Source organism: Amphiura filiformis, chromosome 7 (genome assembly GCF_039555335.1).
Source record: "Amphiura filiformis chromosome 7, Afil_fr2py, whole genome shotgun sequence".
Taxonomy (NCBI): domain Eukaryota; kingdom Metazoa; phylum Echinodermata; class Ophiuroidea; order Amphilepidida; family Amphiuridae; genus Amphiura; species Amphiura filiformis.
In genome coordinates, this window is record NC_092634.1 from 42,902,309 (window position 1) to 42,928,388 (window position 26,080).

At 36.1% G+C, this 26,080-nt stretch overlaps 1 protein-coding gene across 1 annotated transcript in view; it reads left to right on the forward strand.

Moving 5' to 3' along the window:
- Positions 1-24,377, forward strand: part of LOC140157187 (uncharacterized) — a 32,079-nt gene extending 7,702 nt beyond the window's left edge. Inside the window, 15 exon segments of the mRNA XM_072180302.1 lie at positions 272-343; positions 2,851-2,925; positions 6,078-6,146; positions 7,980-8,057; positions 11,184-11,255; positions 11,877-11,948; positions 12,187-12,330; positions 13,625-13,690; positions 13,969-14,043; positions 14,516-14,587; positions 16,157-16,213; positions 17,099-17,298; positions 18,459-18,824; positions 18,827-20,407; positions 23,645-24,377. Coding sequence (XP_072036403.1) covers positions 272-343; positions 2,851-2,925; positions 6,078-6,146; positions 7,980-8,057; positions 11,184-11,255; positions 11,877-11,948; positions 12,187-12,330; positions 13,625-13,690; positions 13,969-14,043; positions 14,516-14,587; positions 16,157-16,213; positions 17,099-17,298; positions 18,459-18,824; positions 18,827-20,407; positions 23,645-23,793 — 3,148 coding nt within the window. The 3' untranslated portion in view covers positions 23,794-24,377.
- Positions 24,378-26,080: the final 1,703 nt, after the last annotated feature.

The following is a 26,080-nucleotide window of genomic DNA, read 5'->3' on the forward strand; positions in this document are numbered from 1 at the left end:
CAAAAGTGTAAAGGGGTTTAAGCAAATCATCGATACACATAGTTATATACGAACAAGTAAACCTGCAAATGTGTGTCTCAACCCCATTAGCTCAATTGGTAAAGCGCAGGATTTTGGTACAATTTCATGTTTTCAAAAGCGCTCGATAGTAAGCACATTATGCTGACTATCGAGTTTTTACGGTATCATAAATAAAAAAGACATAACCGCGTAAACAGGATAAAATGTCTTGTCGTAACTTTATTATATCATAACTTTATTCATATCACAGGGCTCTTTCTGATAATCCGTTAGTTCGACTACAAGATGGAGGTTTTACAGGACTTTCTCATCTGCAATATTTGTAAGTATGATTGTCCGAAATTTAACTTAAATAGATAAGTAGATAAAGCTAATCAACGATATTAGTGGTCCTTGGGGATCATTATTGTCTTATATTCTGGTAGAATCAGCACCCTCTATTCGCAATCTTCCTATCAGCGTCAATCATACACAGCTCAGCTTATACGCTGTCGAAGTGATGATGTAACATGATTAATTACCATAGCAATAGAGGAATACAATTATTGAATAGATCGCCCAGCACTGCAACGTTCACGCGGTATCAATGCATTGAACCATAAATAGATGTCAAAGAAAGGTTGATCACTCGCACTTGTAAGATCAGTATTTTTGAAAAGAGCGGTATTGTATTCAATCTATGTTTGCAGACATACACACGTGATTAGTGCAATCTGCTTGTAGTGCAGTGCGATCTATTCAAAAATTGTATTCCTCTATTGCTATGGTAGTTAATCCGATTATTACATAATTTCGACAGCGTATGGAAATGCATCTTTCTATTGCGGTGCCGTCGAAACGGTCTTTGACCTTTTTCATTTGAAAATGGGATCGTCCAGGGTTACATGGCTCAGATGGTAACGTACTTGACTCGTAATCCAGAGGTCGCCGGTTCGAATCCCGATTCAGCCAAATGTCGCATGCTCCCCTTTAAATAAACAAGAAGGTAGCGTAATGGAATATGTAAAAAGTATTATTATTATATCAGGTGATATAGTTGTGCAGGCGAATCTGATTGTTCTTCCGATTCTTTCGTCAAAACTTGTGCCAGACGCTTGCATCAATCTCGACCAAACATGGCCACAAGAAGCACTGACCCAAGCTCCTTCTAAGTTGTACACAGTTAGGGGTGAAAAGTCATGTAGGGCTTTTTTAGAGGTCATTCTGTGAAAAACTTTAAAATCCTACTAGTGCAAGGCGCTTGACACAATTTTGACCATACGTGGCCATAAGAATCGCTGACCCAAGCTTGATATAAGTTGTACACAGATAGGGCTCAAAGGTCATATAGTGGATATTAGGGGTAATTTAGTGAAAATCTTAAAAATGCTGCTACTCCTTTGAATTGCATGCTATGACCACTAAACTTAACTTAGTCAGAAGAACCACTGGCCAGAGCCTTACATATATTGTACCACAGCTTAATGGTCAACCCAAGGTCAAAGTTCAAATGAGGTCACGTGTTAAATTTAGCCTGATTTGGCTTTGAACATCTTTGTGTAAAAATTGATAGAACAGCTATCATTAGGCATGGTGACCTATATTTATAGTAGACAAGTCACAACTTGAATTGCTTCAATTGAAGAAGGTGAAAAGTTGGTGAAATACCCAAGTATTATTAAAGCAGAATTGTAACCACAGAAGATAGCTAACAGTGGATCTCACTTTTTTTGGGGGGGGGGGGGCTATCAACTGTATAAGTGGACCAGGTAAGAGGCGTTGAGAACTGTTAGGAGTGCAATTTCTCTTGTTCATAGGTGGGGGTGTTCACTCAAATGTTAAACTTTGCCTAGGTCAAAGGTCAAGTCAAATTTAAAGTTGCTCCGATCGATGGGACTGTAACTTTGGGAAAACAATCCACCTGGGGAGTATGAAACTGCAAAGGTCATCTGTGGTCAAAGGTCAGGTCAAATTTGAATTTGCTCCAATCGGGCTGTAACTTGCAGAAAGTGATCCCTGACACTTGGGGAGTATGAAACCGTAAAATATCAACCTGAAGTCACCCAAAGTCAAAGGTCAAACGAGGTCAAATGTTGAAATGGGCCTGATTGTGCTTAAACTTGGTAAAAATCATCCTTGATGTGAGAGAAACATGAAAATGTCAAGATGATACTAAAGGTCAAATGAGGTCAGATGTCGCCACCTGATATTCGTGGCTCTTGAGCCACAGTAGCTCTAGTTACTATTATTATTCTATTTGTAAAAGGATGAATATGTGTAATGATGTCTTGTCATATATGGCCAAACCGCAAAGTGTCATCACTCCGATAGTGTAAGCCTTAAAATCACGGGAGATATTCATCATTTTCTAACCCGGTATCCAAAGATTTATCGTCTCAATATCAAATCGTGCATAGAACATACATGTATATCGATCCCGGGTATTGATTTTAATGTCTCTGCTGTACAATGTAATTATTTACCAAGCGATGTTGTTGTGCACCGTATACATATAAAAGCAATATGTTGAACTTTTTAATGAACAGAAGCGCGATTATTCTCTATATATTTGAGATATCTGTTGTTTAGCGTGCAGATTTCAGATAATGTGGCTATGAAGGGTATAGTTCGTAAAATATAATGCACGGGAGAAGAATACAGAACGGTGAATAGAATGGGCTCTAGAAGTTTTTATAGTCAGATCACATCGCTGAAGGATAGTTCGTGAAATATACTGAAAGGGTAATGGTTAAAAGTACTTATCAAGAGAAGTATATTCTTCGAAAAAAACACACATCCGTGTTTACATTGTTGATATTTTTTGTGGCCTCTTTGTGCTTTTTTTTGCAGGTATCTACATCGTGTTCAGCTGGAGTCTCTTCATACGGGGTCTCTGAAGGGCCTGCCAACAACTTTAACGCATGTGTAAGAGGATCGTTCTGTTTATGGATCAATTAAAAACTAAACGAAAATACTGCAAAATTAAAGACACATTGCACAAAACTTGTTTAGGTGTAAAACACCAAACTTGTTCAGAGTTTCTAACTTTTTGATCCAAACACAAGGAAGTAATTCCTACTTCGGAATTTTCAGATTGTACTTCATCTTTCATCAGCGAGTGAATTACTGTATTAGATCGTGATCTTTTTGACCTTTGACCTGATAACAGACTCGTAGACTTCTGGAAGTTTGAATTGACCCATCTTTGTTGAGAGATGGTTGGTTGGAGTTGGAGTTTGAAGCTGTTCACATCAAAGCCTATGATTAAAGATTCAAATGAATAGACTAGATTAATTTGACATAGGAGCTATTTTCCTGCAAGGGTGTAGTGTCCGAGTAAGATACCTTAAAAGTGCTTAGGATTTAATTATGTTTAAAAACTCTGATGAAATTTTGTGTTTAAATACCAAACATCATTGTTAATGTTCAGCATATACCATGTATACCTCGATCGTTAAATCATTGAATCTTCACACGAGTACAGCAAAAGATTTCAAAAAGAACGCAAACTTATTAGTTTCCAAGTATGAAAAGGGTTTTATTTGCAGGACACACCGCGCCGTCACCAATTTCATACAAAGAGACAGTACGTCACCCATTTCATACTTTCAACAATTTATTTTCTACCCCATGTAACACCATTTTTCACATTTTGGTGGCACCAATGTCTTAAGACAAAGATTAAAATTTAATTTAAAATTAAATGTTTTTTTAAAACAAGTTGAGACTAGTGTACGAACGCTTCCTTACCATGTCCTCACGCGGATTAGTTTCGCGAGCCGAACTTTGTGACCAGATCGAGATACACCATGTTGTGATATTCTGAACATCAATCGTATATCTTATAATTTAATTATAATAAACAAGGATGGATAATCATCTTGTTCCTAAGGGACACCTACTTGTCGCACTACCGACCTATGTTTACCGGAACTACACCAAATGCGGAAAAATTTAGTGGTGTGCTGCCATACAGGGTGTATCAAAATGATTGGTACCGAAGACTTCTCGTTTTTGCCGAATTTTTTTACTATTTTTTGTGCCAGTTTGAGGTTAATTGTTTAAATATTTGTAATTATAGTAGTTTTATCTTCTCTAAGAATTTTAGATCATAAAGATAGCACATTCTATTCAGAAGTTACATGATTCTAAAGGAAAGTAGGTGTTTTTACACTTTGCATCGTAACGCTGGATCAGTAGCGAACCATTTTCAAAGCTCTATTTTACTGCAAATACCTTGTGAGGATGATATGTTGAAAATCATGGAAATGTTTAATATTTTCCTTCATTCATAATATATATTGATGTAATAATCAATATTTATGGCTTGAGAGTAATATTATTGACTTGAATAATTTAGGTGGGGTGAAAGAAGAGTATGTATGCAATAAATGGTTCAAGCAGTGAACCTATTCATCTTGTGTTGTGTAAGTAAAACCATGATTACGTCGATCTTCGTTTAAATGACAATAGCTCCCAGATGCATCAACCTATCAACTTCAGATTAATAGATCAATAAGTTAATGTATGCCCCTTTCTATTTATATTACAAAAACTATATTAATTGGCAATTTTATATTTTTGATATATTTTTGAAAATGTCACATAGCCCGGTACCAATCATTTTGATACACCCTGTATAGTCAATTCCAAGCAAGCTCCCCCAAATTGTCAAAATTTAAATATCATGTCAAGTATGTGATTTTGGTCTAATATTGTAGCTAAAAAGCTATTTTTTCTGAAAACATACTTTTTTATGAGGAAATGGTGTTCATTGTTGGAAAAACATACTAATTTGCATAAATTTGCATATTCTTGACTGGTAAAAGCAGCAAAACACAAAACATAGCAGCTGCTCTGTAGTACTGTAAAATGTTGGAAACAAATTATGCATGTGAATATAAAGTACGTATATTAGTAACTCAAAATATAAACACCAGAAATGTTCATATTTTATAACGTGCATCTTCGTCAGCATTGTTTGAGTACTAATTTTACGATTGAAAGCATCATTCCGCAACACAAAAGTATCATTTATTAGCACTGCAATTTTAAAATACGGTTGATTTTCATTAAAATTAAAATGCAAAGCAAATTGATTCATCCCTATGCAATGAAACAAATATAATTTTCAAAAAGTCTAGCGGTGGTAACGACCAATTATAGTTGCATCATTCCGCAACGTTGCGGAATGATACATAATTCATAATGTACCAGTTTGAAAAAATTAAACACAATTTTGTGCTAAGACATTCTGAAATGCATTGCATAGAACTATCTTTACAGTATCTGATGTTTCAGCACTGCCTGAACCATTTTAAGTGTCATTTTCCCCGCAAAACCCTTTGCATCATTCCGCAACGCGATAAGGATTCATGGATTGCAAGGAATTTTTTTTCTACAACACAAATTATCGGATGCGCTGGATAAATATTGATATTTGTCAGGTAATATAATTAGCTAAGTATATAAAACACAATTTACTCAAATGTATTGATATTTTTATTTTTTTTTATCAAACATGGACTCCTTTTCATTTTCTATGGGATTTTACACACATCATCATTCCGCAACGCTCCTTGCATCATTCCGCAACGTGAAAATTTGACATAAAGAGACGATGCCCAGGATTTTTTTCAAATGGATACTGATAATTGTTAGCTTACATCCTAAGCTTTACATAAAGTGGAAAATTTTATATCTCAGATTACTAAAAACGTTTTAGTGAAAAAAATACTGCTCCCGTGCGCATCATTCCACAGCGCGAAGTTTGTATATGCACATTAGGAAATTAGGGTGGTTTGGAAAAGTTTCTCCTACCTAAATCATTCACTTACCAAAAATAGTTTGCCATTATGCTATTCACCTTGTGCTGTTAATACATGTTTGGCTGTGTGATGTGACCAGAGCAAATGACATTTTAACAAGAGATACGTACTCCAGATGACAGATTATCCGCATTCCATGATCATTACTACCATGTGATATAACGTCAATCATAAAAAGGAGAGGCGGATAGAACGATACGAAATACTAATCGATCAATTTTTAAATAATTGTTATTATTTTCGTTTCAGAAATATATTATCAAGCAATCTTTCATATGTTGAACCTGGAATATTTGATTTTGCTGTTTTCGAGATGTTGTAAGTAGAAATGTGGTAAAATAATGCTGTATAACGCTACACAGCGTCATCATCCCTATATCTTCGTGTCAAAAATTGCCGTGATAGTACGTCGAATCCTCTAGTTTTTCAACAGCTACACATGGCGATTTTGTTCGAGATAGGCCGAGCGACGCAGGCTAAGCATACCATTTACACGATATGAGATACCACAGAGTTTCTATTCTACACGTTTTTACGATTTGCGCCTGCTCAGTACCCCATATGATGTTGCCATTACAAGAAAATTTGATTTGTTGTCAGGTAAAACCCAGGTTTTGTTTTCAATAAACTAACTGGAAATTCAATACACTAATCAGAGGCGATTGCTGTTTACTGTGGATATATTTTACTGCATTTTTAGTGTAACGATCTTTAAATCGTTCCTTAAAAATGTGATATATTCAACTGTTTGAGAGTTACAATCATGAACACGTGTAGCCCATTCAGCTCAGATCCAGGTGCTGTATAGAATATTAAATCACAAGTCTATAATACAATGCACATATCGAGACACTATGCAGAATAGAATTGAATACATCGCTACATTTTGAGTTTGTACTTTACCACTGAGCGATCTAGCGATCGATTTCTAGCCAATCAGATAGGACTCCTTTTCTTGCGTTCGGTGAAATACCAATCGCCCGTCGCTCACCAACGGAGTATTAAGTTGCAGGTAAAAATATTTATAATGCAGGGTGTCGACACTATGCGCTAGTCCAAGTAAAATTAGTGGCAATAATTTCCGTACGTTATTATTTGTTGCAGCTATTGTCTTGGTCAAAGTAACTTCAAGGACTACATCACCATGTGAACATATTATAAAAATTTAAAAAAAAAATGATCCGCCGATAGTCGCGATTGATAATATTGGCCCCCTTTCTGCGCATTTGTATAGCCTCTCTTATTCTTGTAATGAGGCGTTAAGAGTCTTTGTCCAGAATGCTTGCCTCCCACACAGTTGATGACTTGATTTTCTTGTGCAATATCATGATATGATGATCGGTGATTGTAGGCTTACGTTGTTCTGATGGTGAAAGCTTTCTGTTGGCCATCTTGTCCTTCAGGCAAACAGAATGCTTTTCAGAATATTGGTGGGACGCATTGCAGTTGAGATCTTGCGTATTTAGTTTTATTTTGATATGAGTACATTAAGTCATTTTTGAATTAATCAATTTCTATCATATCTGGATGGGACACATGTTACTTAGACCAGAATTAAAGAACTTTGATCATATCCTTTGATCATATCCCCTTTATGCCCGCCATATATAGGTTAAATACCACTAATTATGTATTACACGCGTTTCAATGAGAAAATGGCTAATTTCGGGTGGAATTTTCTCATATTCAGAACTCTCACAGTTAAATGCCACTAATATCAGGTGAAACTATATGATTTAGATGCCAAATGATCAAAACCTCAACATAAGTTGACCTGAGACTTTTCTTGTTTCTTGTGCGCCCTCGAAGCTGAAAGTTACAATATGGTAGAGCGATTATTTACTAAAACCGAAGCCATGCGTATGAATCTTGGTACTGTTACAACAGAAATGTCACACAATGAGAGAAAATATACCATTTTGAAGCATCAAACCCTAAAAAGTACTTTTTTGGCTATATAACTTGATCAATTTCAGCGATTTTAATGCAGTCTTTTCAGATACCATGCAAACAAATAGTTACTCGTCGTATTTCCATGTATCGCCCAGGCCTATTAGTGGTATGTAACCTATATAGATGGCAGTTACCTCTCGCAAAAACCATCTTTTCCAATAAATTTTACGTTTTGTTTTTGTTTTTGTTTTTTTGTAGCACATTTACGTCCTACTGTCTGCACAAATTGCCAGAAGAAATCTTTGGTCCGACTAAAAATAAATTTTTTGGTACCATGTAAGTTGTCACACGTTTTTCTTGGACATGTTGGAAGGTGATTTTCACAACTTGTGATGAATTAACATTTCGTCGCAGTACTGATTATGTTAACATTCTACCTGTTGGAAGGATTAGGTCTAGCCAGACAGGGTCTAATTCTGCATAAAACCGGGCAACGTTATTTCTATAGATCTGCTGCGCATTCAAATTGCATTGTATTGCATCGTAATTTCATTTGTGTCTATGCTAATTATGTTTACACAACATGAACTCACGTGTTTTCAAGCAAATTCGCCGATAATAGGTGATCAAAAGCGATCGGAATGTTTATACAAAAGTACAGATCGCATTCAGCTTACTTCATATGAGATGATCTTTGGAAAAATACGGCATAATTTGTATTGGTGTTTGCGGAATGCCATGCAGTAAAATATGAATACGTTGCGGCAATTCATGATTGACAACTAACAATCGGCGTGTCCTTCGTGTCCTCCACTGTCAATTTCTTATCCACTCACTAATCCTCACAAAAGCTTTGTGTTGATTACGTAATGTGTGGAGGCAAATTGCAATAAGTACAATGAAATAATGAGTAGGACGGGCTCCGAGGCGGGTTTCTTCTTCATCTTACGTAACAGTATTGTTCTCCAAAAAAACCGGAAGCTTGTCGTTTGGAGCTCTAGCTGAAATACAGCAAGATAATGTAAGATAGTAAATGTAAACCTGTATTTTAGCTAGAGTATCTCGAGCTAGGTCTAGCGCGCAGTCACGACCCGCTGGTTCATGTATAGAGGGGCATATTAGAGAGGTTGGCTGCGATGTTCCATCCGCCCGTTCATACCGCATGGTGATGCTGTACATCCCAGTTCAGAACACTGTACAGAATATGGTCACATGAGGGCGTGTAGCAAATATTTAACTGTCTAAGGTACATGCCCACTAATAAGCATACCTTTGTCCGGGCTTTATGTTGACGATAAACCAGGGCTAACATGCTGCCTTATTTAAATAATTGTATTTCCGTGCATGCCGAATATCATGGTTTCAAAACAACAAATATTTCGATATATTAAGGACCACTACACGCCTATATAATCACGTTAATATCAAAAGTATGCATTTCGTAGGAAAAATAATCACGTTCCATAGACCGCAAAATGATCATTCCAACTTCGTGCGTGCATGCGTGCGTGCATGACGTGGAAGTATGTGTCAAAGATGCGAATCGCAAACCTCATTTATTATACGGATATACATATATACAATAGACCAATTGTGCGTTATGTACCGCACATACTGCAGTTACTGTCCGTTTTCCTATACACAATACATAGTGCTCTCACCATTGACGCGTGACCTCTACAAATAGTGTATGTTAGAAGTATATTGCATTTGCCTAGTTAACATCACTGTGTGAAAAATAACCGGCCAATATTTAAAGTATTCTCCAAACTTCTAGCAAATATATTTCTCTAACATGACCTAAAATTACAGCTAGGTTAGATGTTCAGAAATAGTCGCACTTTCGTAAAATATGAGCGAGGGCAAGGCATAGCTAGCTCATAGCTAGCCAACTCCCCGTGTTAATTGAATGGAGATTTGACCGAAAATATTGAGCTATATTGGTAACGGACCGCTCAGTTCTGAAGGATGCCACAAAAAACCGGTACAAGCTACATTTAAAGTATTCTATGAAATTCTAGAAAATATAGTTTTGTAACATGTCCTAAATTTTTAGCTAATTTAGATGTTTGGAAATAGTCGCACTTTTGTGTTTTAGGAAGGATATGTAAACGACAGATAACACCAAAAAATATGAAGAAATTATTTCCAAACCGTGTTAAGTCAACAATCATTATGTTGCTCATTTTCAAGAATGCTGGTTAACAAAAAGCAGACCATTGTCTCATTTCGTGAACAAAGGTCCACATACCATTGTTTCCTTGCGTTTCTTTTATAATCGGTTACCCAACTGAAGCTGTATTATACCGGCTCATTGCGATACCGCACATATAAAACAGACACATGTGCACAACCAGAGAAGATCCGATTTAATCAGTTGAGCTGTTCAATGAGTGTTATCTTGGTTTAATAGCTTTTAATGGGGTTTAAGTCCTGCAAAGGTCGAGGTGAATTCTACTGTAGACATGACTGCATCATGACGTATGACTGAAGCCAAATGTTCACACCTTACTTGTAGCTTTACCATGATGATTTCTTATGAAATGAACAAAATGGGCAAAATGAACAATATGGGCCATTAGACTAGACTTATGCTCGACATTCTTGATTCTACATAATATATCGTAAAACGGACACATTTTGCGCACTTTGTAGTTCGTATCGCGTTAATTTTGAACCTGCTAAATTCTCAATACTGGCTAAATAAGCGACCTTGCTCCGTTAGGAGAGGGGTTGAAATAATTAGACGGACAGACGACGGCATATGGGAATCGCAATCTCTTTATTCATGAAGCTTATTCCATCGTAGCACATTTAGAAAGCACATTAGTGAAGCTTATGGTCTCGAAACGGTTGGGTATAAACCTGCTGGTTATCCCTCCACAATGATGTCAAAATAAAATGATACTAATTTGTTAACATCAGGGAGGCATATTACATGTATCAAAATATACTACTGGCAATAATAAACCAGGATACAAGACGGAAATACTAGTATAGGGCCTTTTGACTGTGGTGATCCAAAACCATGCTTTATCATAAAAGCTGGTCATATCCAGAGAACTGCTAAATCTGTGACTGCTATTCCCCAGAAATTTTCGGGTGGAGCGGTTAGTGGGTTTTAGCGGTTCTCGGATATAGTGTGTTTAAAAGGCCCTATAGTAGGGCTAACCTTGACAGCTGATTCATGAAGGGATTTGAAATGAGAGACTATGTATAGTAGGAAAAGCTACTGACCAGCAGCTGAAAGGATCCAGCAAGCGATCTGATCAAAAATCGATCGTATTACCTTTAGTAAATTGTGGTCTCTTGACATCAGTGATGAAAGAGAAGAAACGATAAAGTGGATATTAAATAATTGGACTTTTTAATGGAGATGAATAAAAGAGAAAGCATCATTGCTATAAACTAATTAGTTATGTGACAATAATACTTACTCGGTGTTGTTTTTATTTTTTCTAGCCACATAGACTATACGCCTTTACAGGAAATATCCAATAAGACATTCAATGGAATCTCGCACGTATTAGATCTGTAAGATATGATTTACAAAAATATGTAACTTTGTCATTTCTCTCATTCCTTTCTATTTAATACTAACACATTATGTTACACTCTAGCACTTATCGCACTCGTCATTTATACGTATCATGGGCAGAGTAAAAGTGATACGGTAAGTGATATTTTCAGCAAAAATTTGGAAGTTTGTCAATTTAGAATACTAGGGGGATGAACATGTGACATGTGTATAGTATGACGAATCATTGCGAATTTATCAATCCCCACACGCACACACATATAGATAAAAGTGATTTAAGACCAAGAACATGTAGAAAAAGCCTTTTGGTGATTAAACAAACACACCCTACACACACAACATTTCCTTAATTATAGTAAGATAATTATATTAATTTTGAAAAATAACACAAGATATCAAATGTGAATCACAGTAAGCGGTACTTACTTGCGATGGTCTTACACAACAAAAATGAGTGTTGAGCACACGACTATCGTAAGTGCAGCTCTTCATCGTAGATGCAGTGCTTACGATAGTCTTGCAAATCAACGGCTACTGGGTGCAAAACAACCACGGTGTACTTAATAAAAAGTGATTTACTGATACCGCGTTTTAAATGTTTTAACTTACATCCGCAGACGACTACGCGGCACCGATTTGACTCATTTACCTGAAGGATTATTTGACAATACAACGATCCTGCGTCTCCTGTAAATATTAATTATCTCTCTCAAGTACTTAGGTCTTGAAACATAACGCAATCGTTTAAGTACATAATTGTAATTTTCAGGAATTTGTTATGTATTTTAAATCAAATATGGTAAGAAATATTATGCGTTTCTGCTTTTCTCAAAAGTGTCATACATACTTTCCGACAAATAAGTTATCTTGAGGAATATGGATATTTGATTGGTTTATTAACGTTAATGTTTTCTTATTCTAATCAAGCGACCTATCTAGAAACCGTCTAGAAGATTTGGCAAATAACTTCTTGCGATCTTCACCAACGATCACTGATCTTAACCTGTTCAGAAACAACCTTAAACATTTACCAGTCGATGTCTTCGCAGGGTTAAAATCCCTTAGGTCGTTGTAAGTTAACTTTGTATATATATAAAATAAAGTATAACGTACCGTCCCCCAAACAATAGCACAGTTGTCATTTCTAGTAGGGTTTTATTTTATTTTAGTGTGCCACTATAATATCGACACAATTATTCCCTACATTATTATCTGTTAAGCACCAGCTAACATATGCCTATCAAAATTTTATGAATCAGCGAAGGGGAATATTTATTTTAACTCAACCAATATGGTCCAAAAGGCTATTTCACAGTATTGCTTTACAATCCCATAATATTCAAGACGCAGTACTTATTACTACTGATAATCCTTATTACATGGGAAGTATCAACTGATGTATTTCGCTCAGGCGCTTATCAGACTATACAGGGTTACACCATCTCTTTCTCCCATAGTTACACCAAATGCGGAAGGATTTAGCGTTGAGCCCCGTTAAAACAAGAACTGTCTTTAAGGAATAATTAGTGCTGTGGTATATCTAGAGCAAAATGATATAAAACATAATTCAAAAAACACTTACTTGATACAATTTTTTCAATCTACATCTCTGAGATATTTAATATAATTATATATACGTCGTATGTAGTTCATAAATTAAAAGTAAAAAAACAAAAGAAAAGTTGAGTGGAATATTCACCCTACCTTAAAAGGTTTTGACCAAAACCAAAACATGTTAAGGGGGTACTACACCCCTGGCCAATTTTGTGCCTATTTTTGCATTTTTCTCAAAAATTATAGTGCATTGGTGACAAGTAAGATATGTATATTATAGGGGCAAGGACTACAACTACTGCACTGGAAATTTTATTTCAGCACAGGCAACAGTTGTGGAGTTACAGTCAAAAATGAGGGAAACCAATATTTGATCAATAAATCAATAACTACTTGCTTTGAGTTGCTGAATTTTCAGGACAGTAGTTGTAGTCATTGCCCCTATAATATGCATATCTTTCTTGTCACCAATGCACTATAATGCTTTTTTATTTACCCATTTTTGCCTGATCGATGGTTCTGCATAACAACACTGTCTGAAAATTGGAGGCATAATGGCATGGAGCACTAGCTTTACTGACCTGTTCCAACCAAATTTGTAACCTCATTTACAAACACAGAGGAAAGCATCTTATTATCTATAATAACTATGGATACATTTCGAGGGTTGAGAACCAGAAAGCCTAAGCTCACAATGAAAATCATAGTGAGTTACCGTATTGCTTTCTGGTTCTCAACCTCGATTTGCTTTTACAAATTAGCTTTAATTCAATCGAAAGTATTTTTATTGATTTATTCTCTTTTATGACAGACTGTTGTTTCAAAATAAACTCACAGAAATACCGACACTAACACACCTCCCAAAGTTGGAAAACTTGTAAGTAGGTTTTTTGTGTTTGTGTTTGTTGTGTGGGGGTGCGTGTGGGAGTGGTGGTGGTGGTGTGTGTGTGTGTGTGTGTGTGTGGGGGGGGGGCTATTGCGGGTGCCGGATGGGGTGGTGGATGTTGTGTGGGGGTGGATGTAGAATAGAGATATAATATAATTATTGCAGATCAGTTAACGTTCGTTCGTTGTCTATGAGGGGTTGAGTCCTGTTGCCTATCCCATACTAACAGGAGGTCAGTTTATTTATAAGTCCTTTTCCATTCCATAAAGGTATTTGTTTGATAACTACATTTCACACGTTGGCAATACGTCACTGAAGACACAAATGAAGTCAATTTTGACACTGTAAGTAAACATTTTAAGAATACGGAAAGGAAAAACAAGGCAAATGAACAGAAAAAGGGAAGGAAATGACAGGGAAGGGAAGGAGGGAAGGGAATGGAAGGAATGCGATGAAAGGATAGGGAAGGGTGAGATGTCTGAATTTGTCCGAATTGAAAGTGACCGCAAGGATACTTCAGCAGGGTTTTCAGTTCCAACCGTGGAGTTGAGCCAGATGATTGCGTATCGATCGATATCATTTACAAAGGCAAGAGACAAGGGTATTATGTCAGTTGATGGGTTATAGCTTACCCCCAAAAGGGTAAACATACAAAATCCTAAAGCATTTTAGCCCATTTTAGCATGCAAATTACATAATTTATTTTCTTCTCGCCATAGACTCAGGGCTGGCCGAGGTCATATTTTTAAATTAGGGATTTTTTTTTTTTTCTTCTATATCTTGCTATAACATATTAACCAAAGCATATCATTGCAGGCACATGTACTATAACCCAATAACAACGATTGACGATTATTCATTTGACTGGCTAGCATATGGAGGAAAGGTGTAAGTAATCGAATATATGAATACAAAACCCACCCAAGTCCATACTTTGGCCAAATTGAGTTAAGCAAGGGAAATTGTTGCTATACATAGGCCTGTCATATGTATGAAAGGACAACTCAAAGTCATCTTCTGTGTCTATTGAGCATGTGAAAAATAGCATGTATGAAAGAACCACTCAAGTCCAGGATTTGAGTCTTGTAACACATCCAGTATGTATAAAAATTTCACTTGTAACACATTCATTGCTGGAGAGTGACTTTTGAAAAAAAAAATGGGTTTAATCAAGGAAAGTGTTTGGTTTATATTACATGGTAGTATGCTTATCAACATTATACATAACTGTGTGCTTTATTTTGTATTATCTTACTAGTGGTAATCTCATTCCAACATTGTTGTTTTTGTATATGATTCAAAAACCACCCAAGTCCAGCATTTAAAATGAACCCCCATGAAGTCCCTGAAGTGCTAATTGTCATACCTAATACAGTTTAAGCCACTCATTTGCACGTAAAACTTACCATATTGACAAGGTAAATCTAACTGAAGGAATTAAAATGATACACAGGTTTGTTTCTCAAAATCACTTCCAATGGACTTGGGTGGGTTTTGAATTCATGTATTCAATATTATTGTAAAACATGTTTTACGTTTATTTCTTACCTCGTGGCTCATTTCAAAGTTTAATGGGTACTATATACCTCAACTTTATCCGTTGTCTGCTGCGAATCCGTTGAACACAATTTGACAAATTTATATATTATATTCCTTATATATTATAGTACAATAGATTGTCGTAACCATCGTGCAAAACATTTTATGGGAAATGGTCATTGAACTTTTACACGGTGGTCAAGTTCAAAACTGCTCGGACTTGGTTAAAAACAAGAATAATGTGTTCATCTCGTCATAATAATTAAAAAAAAAAGTTTTGTTTGACCTATTTATGACGTCCGATTATGGAGTAAATAGGTAACACTGTGACGTAGAAAATTGGCTCCACGGTGAGCGAAAATGAAAATTGCTCCAATTTTGTTGACAATGAGCTCAAACTATTTGTTTTGCCATGAGAAATCAGAAACAGAATCGTTTTCCCTGTGTAGGATTCATTTTTCCATTTTCAACAAAATCAGACAAATTTCCATTTTCGCCCCCTTTTCTACTAAATGAGAGGTGTGGTTGAAATGGTTCTATAGTCTAGATTAATCACCTCTATAAGCATCATTACTCTGCCAAATACAGCAACTTTTGCAACAAGATTTGCACGATTTTCGTGCATAGGAACTGAAATCTCTTGAACTATTACGATCCCACAAAATATCAAAGTAAGAGGAATTATTCCTAGGCCTTTTATGTTAAGAATATCGGATATCAGACCCTCTGTTACATCTGACTTTGTAGGGAAATGTGGTTGGAAGTATTTGACCGTAAAATGAGTAGCTTATTTAAACATTAATTACTGGTATTATATCTGTACTTTTATTGGCATCTTGTAAAATCTTACTTCGTTTATTGATTTTGACAATGTGGTTTCTAATTACGTTCAAATGTCGTTTCTTCACTTACAATTAGATTCACATCAACTGAACATCTATACCAGTGGCCGAAATATTCGTCACACATTACCCTGTAAGTTTCTCTTAATAATGCAAATTCAGTGTACATATGTCAACTCGTACTGCGCTGTTCTATGGGCCATTCATTTGTAGATCACCAGAGCTGTCACTCTCAGGGCCGTATTTCCCCTTTTTTTATGACGAGAACTCCTTTGTAATTTCCAACTGTGACGGTGGCTTGGGAATAGTTCCTTGAACTGTGTTTCTTTTCTTCTTTTTCATTTTTCTATACCATCTGTAGTGCGGAATCCGATAGTATGGCATATGTTTCTTTTGATTAGCTTCATCGATTAAGGGCATCATACCAGTTGCTGACGAAATTGCGCGACTTATTTGCGTTCCATTTCACATAGTGACATATTTCATTTAATATTGCTTTTATTTTGCAGAATAAGTTATGGTCTGATAATGATAAGTGAATTTCATTGAAAATGTGGTATATTTGTATTGCTTTTAACCAGGTTTTAATCGACAATGTTTTAATAAAGAGTATGCAGCAAATGAAAATCGCTAAATTTTCAAATTCGATTTTCTCGATATGCATAGTTTGCAAACACGTCACTATGTGAAATTCTTATCAAGGTTTATTGTTAGAATATATAACAATATTGTGAATACCTGTCCTAATCGACGAGAAATTAATCGTTGTAATTGGGTAAATATCTTTTTGGACCACCCTGCATACTTCAAAATTCGCCGACGTAATGATTACAAGAAAATTCCGTTTTCTACAATTGTATTGTAGTCAGGTGATTTATATTTTAATACATCTATATCAATTTCAACTTATTTACATAAATTAATGCGAAACTCTAGACGTCTACCAAGACTTCAAAAAGTCATCGGCGATTCCATACAGTAGATTAAACATTTCTATTCTGTCTCTAATTGTCATTAGTTTTTCTATTGGAACTGACGTAGAGGAAGTCAAATGGATAGTTGGTAAGGCAGTTGCGAAAACCTTGACTCAATCGGGATTTGAATGCCACAAAGCAGGATATGAGTGGAATTGTGTACCATGCAGAGTTGGATACTATAGCAACTATAACGAATATGGTACAGGCCTATCGGAGATGTCGTGCGTAACATGTCCTGCAGGTTGGTAGGAATAGCTGAAAATAATCGTTCTTCCCTATGCTTTATATTATTCAGATTTGATGGTTTTAAAAGGCGTGATTAGCTCTTGTCAGGGCCCTCGCTAGAACATTTTCTGGGGCGGAATCCGTTTTGTCCGAAACAAAAGGTACCAGTTCATGAATAGTTTGTCAGCAAATCAATTTGGCATCAAAGGAATCAGCGAGATTCCTGCGTGCATGTTACTATGTTACGTGCAACGCAAACGATACGAGCAACCGCGCCTTTCAATACACAGATAGTTTGTACGATATTGTCTCATATAAGTAAAGGGTTAAAATACAAAGTACCCATGATGCCACATTGACTTAAGGTTGCCGAGCTGTAAATCATTATGATCAGCTCTCACAAAATGAGTATAAAGTTAGCTCCTTGCTTTGGGCTTCAAAATTCAACATTTCCTACACAATGTCCTTGATATTTTTATCTAGTTTTTAAAAATTAATTAAAAAAACCCCAGTATTTTGGGATTTGGGGCCAAAAATGAGCATTTGGCCCAAATTTGACCGCACAGATGTACATATCAAGTCATTGCCATTCTAAATATGTATACTTTTATATACTTTAGACCAACAATTTAGCAGTTATGATGCCCGAAAGTTTCCATAATTCCAGGGTTCAGACCAACCTTAATGCTCATTTTGTGGCAGCAGGTGATTGTGAGTTGCGGCTTTCTGGCTCTTAACCCTCGTAGCCTTTAGCTCATTTTTTAAAATAAAGCTCAAATTGTTAATAAAAAAGTATGAATATTGATGTTCCGTCCGTGCAGAAAATAAAGAGCGACAGGCTAATTGGGTGTATACGTTAAAACGGACAAGCCCCTCTGAATCATGAGACAATTTGGCTACATTCCCATTGAAAACCAGATAAATTGAGAATCTTTAATGAAAAAAAAACGCGGGTTTTTCGTAGACACAGAAATTTTTGAAGTATGGTTTTTGTTTTCAAATAGGCTTTTAACTTCCATATCCCGAGCGACATGGAATACATATGTTATGGTATGTTATGGAATCGCGCAAGGTACTAGAAGTAGTACCTCATGGGTCATATCGGGTCAGTCTTAGTTATCTGATATTCGGCAGTATGCGATAAATAATACGACAATCTGGAATATTATTTTTCAGGTGGATTCTACCAGGATAAAATTGGCCAATGCACTGAAATGGACGAGTCCATTGGCTGTAAAACGTGTAATAATGGAACTTTTGTGCCGTTAAAACAATCGCCGGGGACCAAAGCTGACGATTGCCAAGTGTGTCCTACAGGAACTGATAAAGCAAAATTTGCTGGTTTTCGCGCATGCCCTTGTTTAGATGAATATTTCCGAATAAATAGGTTTGAAAATTGCAAACAATGTCCCGGAGAAGGCATTGATTGTTCTTTTGAATACCAGAAATTGAAACAAGGATACTGGTGGACATGGAACTTTGACGGGAATGAAACAGCAGGTTATATAGAAATGTCGAAGTACAATGAATTTGTGAAGAACATTCTTACAAAAACGATAGCTATGACAAAAATACTGTCAGTTATATTGGGCAAATACCTAAGCCATTCAAGTGCCCTAAAGGAAATGACTCATGTCCTGCAAAGAATAGCACAGAAGATGAGTACAAGATAAATCCATCTTGCGGAACGGGTTATGAAGGATGGCTGTGTTCTGAATGTAGCAGGGGATACTACCCATGGTTTGAATACTGCTTTGTATGTCCACCATGGTGGCATTTAGCTTTAGAAGTATTTATCGTCGTTGCTGTTGCTGTTGTAATTATTGTGGTTGCAATATGGGATTACAAAAAAGAAGACAGATCAACGCGATCTCCTATAGATACTTTAGTTGGTAGGTTTAAAATTGTCCTGGCTTACTACCAAATAGCTGGGACAATTTTAACATCAATTCACAACATTCAGTGGCCAAAGAAGGTTTCACAGCTGGCAGACATCTTCAGATACTTAGAACTGAACATCTTTAAACTCTTAGCTAAGCCACGCTGCTTCATAGATGTTTTGCAATTCGACATTTACGGGGAATTTGTGATTGGCATGACATTCTGTGCTGTGGTTATCCTATTACCATACACGATTTATGTATGCCTGAAATTGTACAACCTATGCCGTTTTCGTCATGCCGCCATTCCGAATGATGTCCACGAGTGGATGAAAAAGCAAAGGGCAAAATGCTACTTCGCTGTAGTCGTCTTGCTGTTTATAACCTTCCCAAGTGTTTGCCAGGTTATCTTTGAGCTCATGCCACCTGCTTGCGACAATTTCTGTCTTGTTGCCAACGGCACCGACTGCATGTACAGCGTTAACAAACTACGATCAGATTACGCAATAAACTGTAACAGTCCGAAACATGTGCACTTCCAAATGGCGGCGTACATCGGTCTAATATACGTCGTTGGATTTCCTATTACCACGTTTTTCCTGATAAAGATACATTTTTCTACGACTGAAAAGAGCAACGTTCAAGATAGAAGTACTCAAAGAACGGATGAATGCGGTGAAAGCAGCAATACTTCAACAATTATGGAAGACGAAAGAAGCCTTAACTCGGAAGCAAATGCGCAAAGAGAGCTCTTATCAATCAACGGACAACCACCAAATGACGAAGATGAAGAAGATGAAAACAATAATATTGACGAGGAAACATTGTCAGAGAGTGATAGATCGAATGCATCATTACTTAATAGAGTCATTCCTTCTCCTAGCAGTGACCCACTGCACATTCGATTTCTTTGCGAGAACTATAAACCCGAATATTGGTATTGGGAAATCGTTGAATTGTCACGTAAATTGGTTCAAACATCACTTGTAGTTTTGTGGGGCTCAGAAGATCCTTTTACCCTCGGTTTATCAATTGCAATCTCGGTTGTTTACACTGTAATTCACGCATATGTAAAGCCCATGAAAGATAACTTTGAACACTGGCTCCAGATGCTGTCACTCATGGCCATTTTCTTCAACTTGTTAGCAGCTATATATTTTAAGGTTCCATACAGCAACCACAGACAGACGCTCATGACCGTGTTCATCCTTATAGTCAACTTGTCAGTTGTGCTGCTAGCTGTAGGTAAGTTTGCTGAATGATCTGAATTTTACACATTCCAGGTGCAAAGGTATAGTTACCTGCCTAGATGTCAGCGAGTTTTAAAATAATATTATTGAAATTACAGTTGCTACCACGGCAGAACGGCAGTGGCCGAAGTGTGCGCCCTTTTTATCTTGTAAAAAGAACGGGGTCACACCATGATTGCGTGATACTACGCGGCGTACTTGGCGAATGAGATGTCGATGATTCAAAGCCTTTCGTGGAGACGTGATTTAATCAGCCAATCAGAGCCCTACGTCTGTGTGCTTGCGCTCAAAGTTAGACAAGCGCCGCTCTTCTCTATACAGTCAATTGTAGATACTAGTCCCTGGTATGATAGCAACGAATCAAAAACATTTGCGCGACAAGCATTGTTAAACCTTTTCACTTATTTCTAACCTTGCTTGTTTTAAGTATTTTAATGTGTGGTCTAAACTCAACCCAGAAAGTATCGAAACGATTATAGATGGTCAGATATATCGGGAACTGAAATATATAGCAAAAACTTATTTAATGTATATCAAGCGCAGCTCTCTCCTGCCTATTTTGATACCTCTTATGTTGCTCTACGATATCATTTGGTCGAGTTATGGGCGCTTGAATGGCTTGAAGTCGGATTTTGAAAGTTGCACTTAGCTTCTGTTCAAGCCAAATGCGCTGTACTGTGACCATTAAATGACCACTGCTTTTGTCCGCCAAATTCAAATGAGAATGGGTGTCGCGTGTTGGATAAATTGGTTGCGATCAACGCTCTGCAGGGTCTATTGTTCTATTGTTTCCGATTAGAGCGCTGACATATTGGAAAATGTTGCCAATCAATATTCATGAGAGTGTACATTCAACGTCCAGTTTGCGAAATTGGGTGAGTTGTGTTTGGTAGGTGTGAAATACATCTGACTGGGTGTTTTAATTACGTAACGAATAAAGGCATTGACATCATGACATCGAATGGCTGCCCAGTCCTGTTATGTGTTTAGTTATTATATAGGCCTAATAATTATTATTAAATGTATTCATCATTCCTTTCTTTTCCCTTCTCTGTACTTATTCTTTCCTAGGCCTACACTTTATCACTCCCTCGCTCTCATTGCCCCTTCCTCCAGCCCCTTCCTCCCAAGACTTCTCACAGAGGTGAATCTGCCCCTCCCCATCCCCCTCCCCTCTTTGGGTACGCCACTATTTCTATACCAATCTCCTTCTTAAAATAAAATAAAATGGAAATGTCTTAAAAACAACCTTTATAGGCCTATACTTATACTTACATATATACGTATAGCGATTACCATTATAGTGTAATATAGATATATGGACTGGACATGGCAGCCTTCATACATTCTAATGTGTAATCGATCAGCAAGAGCATTCAATTTATTTAAATGAAACGCCTAACGTCAGGTGGGTGGTAAAGATGATTGCATCGACAGCTAAAGCCTCCTTATAGACTTCAGAAACACACAAGCACACATTTGGGATACATGAGTACAATGGTACCACTTTACACATGACTGCCCTTACACATGACTGTAGTGTGGTCACTTATTGATACTCGCCTGTTGTGTAGAGCGTTAATATGATGCTGGATCAGTGACCAATTTAATGGCGGAACCCCTTTATTCGAAACAATGGTACCACTTTTATGAATAGCCTGTCGCAACTTCTAATCAGCATCAAACGAACAAAAGATTATATAATCTATTGCGACTCTATTTCTATTAAAAGCTCTTTGGTTGCGATGACCATCAATTGTACTTAATGTAAGTATTGAGATGTCAGCAGAAAGAGTTCATGAGATAAGTCAGAGATAAGTAAAGGGTAGCAAGTATTGAAGTTGGAAGTCGAGTAAAATAAAGTTAAGTTCATGGTTAAGTAAACTGAGCACATCGGTGTCCTTTGTCTTGATTTTGTGTGTGTGGGGGTGTGTGTGTGTGTGTGTGGGGGGGGGGTGTACACGACGAACGCATTTGGCTTGAATATGTGCTAAGTGCAACTTTCAATATCCGACTTGAAGCCACTCAGGCGCCCGTAACTCGACCAAATGATATCGTAGAGCAACAAAAGAGGTATCAAAATGCGCAGGAGAAAGCTGCGCTTTATACAGGGTGTCCCAGAAAAATTACCGAGTGAATAAAATTGAACGTAAGTCGAGAAATAGACATCGGAATCCAAAAATTAAAAATTAGTGCATAGCCTATTTTATTGTGCATCACATACAAACATGTTATTTGATTCAGTTGACTGGTTACGAAGAAATTAACGATTACACAATAAGCACATCAATGCAGTTCATTCCAAGTTTGATCAACAGGCGTTTTTTTTTCATACTCGCTCACCGCTTCCTTAAGTTTAGTCCACATTATCTATTTTATAATCCGACGATGTCATGTTATATTTTAACTTTCCAGAGAACATTTGATTCAAGAATAACAATGATCAAGTGCTTGCAGCTTTACTTGTGATTTTTGATACCATGCAACATTAAGTTCTAAAAGATTCAAACTTTGCATTATAATTTCTTGGAAATATTCCAAAAACATTAATGTGTGTTATAGAGATCTTTTAAGCCAGAATAATTCTTTATGCAATGTTTATATCAACATTAATGAAAAAAAGATATTTACAAGTACATAGCATTAAAAATGTCTTGCAAGAAACAGATTGTTTAAAAAGAACGAAAGGATTTAACAAAACAAAATATGAAGCTCATATCATTAACAGTTAACAACTAGTGCGCATTATGTTGAACGATCTTTCTTTCAAACTTGGAATGAAGTGAATTGACGCATGCGTTATGTAATCGCTCATTTCTTCGCAATCAGTCAACCGCTTCTAGTAAATTTGGCGTATATGATGCAAAATAAAATGGGCTATACGCTGATGTTTAGATATTTGGATTTTGTTGTCTATTTCTCGACTTACGTTTAAATTCATTCGCCCGGTTTTTTGTTCTAGGACACACTGTATACATTAAATAAGTTTTTGCTATATATTTCAGTTCCCGATATATCTGACCATCTATAATCGTTTCGATACTTTCTGGCTTGCTCTACCTTTACTAGTGTAATTGCTTTGTGTATGACAGCATACCCCTTCACCCAACAAGAATAAAATTAGATGTCCAACTACTTGTAATAGATAATGAATGGATTTATTAGAATTTTAGCTTTCAAAATCTCGTTTGAGATGAATGAATGTAATAATACATTACTTCCTATTTTACAGGAAACGTTCTCATTATTACATGGAAAACTGTGAGAAGACAGCGTTGGAATGATAACTGCACAGGCCTATGTCTCTGTTGCTGGACTTCAATTGCGAGATTAGTGACCGATGGTTCATCTGTCAGTCGGAGACAAAATATGCTTACATAGGGCACCATCATTAAGTATCAAGAAAAAAATCCACACTTTTTTCAAAGAAAAATCATCACTTCCATGTTCTGCTATTTATTCAAATGGTTTTGGTCAGAAATTATTTTTGAACAAAATACTGGAATTCATTCATAAGGTTGATGTCGTTCTTTTACATGATTTACGAAAATGATTTTATTTTTTATCCTTAGCATTTTCTGTTTCTTTTTTGATAATGGAATAACACCTTACATATTACATTATAAACTCCTCAACAAAAGTTTGGAAAGTTTTTTCAAGCATCTGTATCTCAAATTATTTGTGACATATTAATATCAGCCGTGAAAAATGTTATTGTTTCAAATGGGGTATCATTGTAAACGGGAGTATTGTAGCTATCCATTGATATGCAACACGGTATGAATATGTCACAAACAATCTGAGATACAGATGCTTGAAAAAACTTTCCAAACTTTTGTTGAGGAGTTTATATAAAAGTATATATTTTCTAATGATATGAAATAACTTTACCATTTTCCTTACAGGAAAATATTTGCTGTAAATAAATATGCATTGGTAGGATTGTAGATAAAATAGTTCAAACATATAATATATTGACAAATCTCATATATGGTACTCAAGAATTTAGCTCTCGCTAAATATTTAGGTAAATATTTCATTTATATGCTTGTTAATATCTTACTTCTAAGGAATTGAATCCGTACCAGTCTCCGTACATTTATTCGAAGTAAGGAAATGAACATTTTTTAACAGTGTGTGTGTAATTTTCCTTGCCTATTATGTTGATTCCCTTATTTCCCTAGGTATAAATAGAAACCTTAACATTTTCTTTTTAGCTAAGTTTGCATCAAGCTAATGAATTACCATTTTCCTGACAAATTAACATTGTTTTAGATATGACATTGAATCGTGCCAACTACCTTTTTCGAGGTAAGGAATTGATTCCTTACTATTTTTTCCTAATTATTAATGCCAAAATTTGTATTTAGATGAATGTTAGGATATTTTGGTTCAGAAAATCACTAATAATACGGTTAATACGATCATACAAGGCGCTTTACAATTAAAACATGTGTACGTAAAAAACAAAATTGAATTATAAATATACATCATTAAGAAATAAGAAACAAATGAAATAGGCACACGATGAACATTGCACAAAAGGGATTGCACGGAAAAAATGCATGCAAAATGAGCAGAGAAACAACTAAGTGAAATGTTCAAAGTGACGGCATAAGCAATAAAGCAAAATACGTTTAACCAAACAACAATTTTGTATAAACAACGGCAATATACTGCAAACAGAATAATATCAGAGATGAAATTAGAATCATAAAAACACATATTTTTTTAAACGCCAAGCTGTACACTACATTGATAACACGTGAGTAGAAAACAACAAAAAATGAAAATGAAGTATACAGCGAAGCAATTAAACACATGATCAATTCAATGCAATATCAAAAATGGCAAAACACAAAATCAAGTTGAATATGAAAAATTCCAAACAAATGGATACTTTTAACGCAAACAATACCAAAAGTGGCGAAGCAAACATATTTACATCAGGTATAATACTCAAATGAACAGAGCAATCATCATGATCACGAGAACAACCAAGAAAATAACTTGAGTTATACGAGGTGTATAGGCAAAATATTATGCGAAACATATTGCACACTTTTTTAAACATAATTAATAACCAAAATTGCACAATTATTAATAATACAATAATATCAAAATATCAACAAACAATACCAAAGTGGCGAAGCAAACATCTACACCAGGTATAATGCTCAAATGAAAAGAGCAAGACACATCACGAGAGCAACCAAGAAAAAATGACTTATACGAGGTGTAGACAAAATATTATGCGAAACATATTGCACATTTATTTATTTTTTTTAAAAACATAATTGATAACAAAAATTTCATAATAATTAATAATGCAATAATATCAAAATATCAACAAACAATAGCAAAGTGGCGAAGCAAACATATCTACACCCGGTATAATGCTCAAATGAAAAGAGCAAGACACATCACGAGAGCAACCAAGAAAAAATAACTTATACGAGGTGTAGACAAAATATTATGCGAAACATAATGCACACTTTTTTAAGACCAATTAGAGTTTTAATTAAAACTTTAATTGGGTTTAGAAGGAGCATGCTTGGTCCCCCCTGGCCTCCACCTGTGAGGGCAGCAGACAGCTTCCCCTTTGGTTTCTCTCCCTCTCCTCATGTGGCCAATGGAGGGCTCCCTTCTCAGTGCACTTGCCTGCATG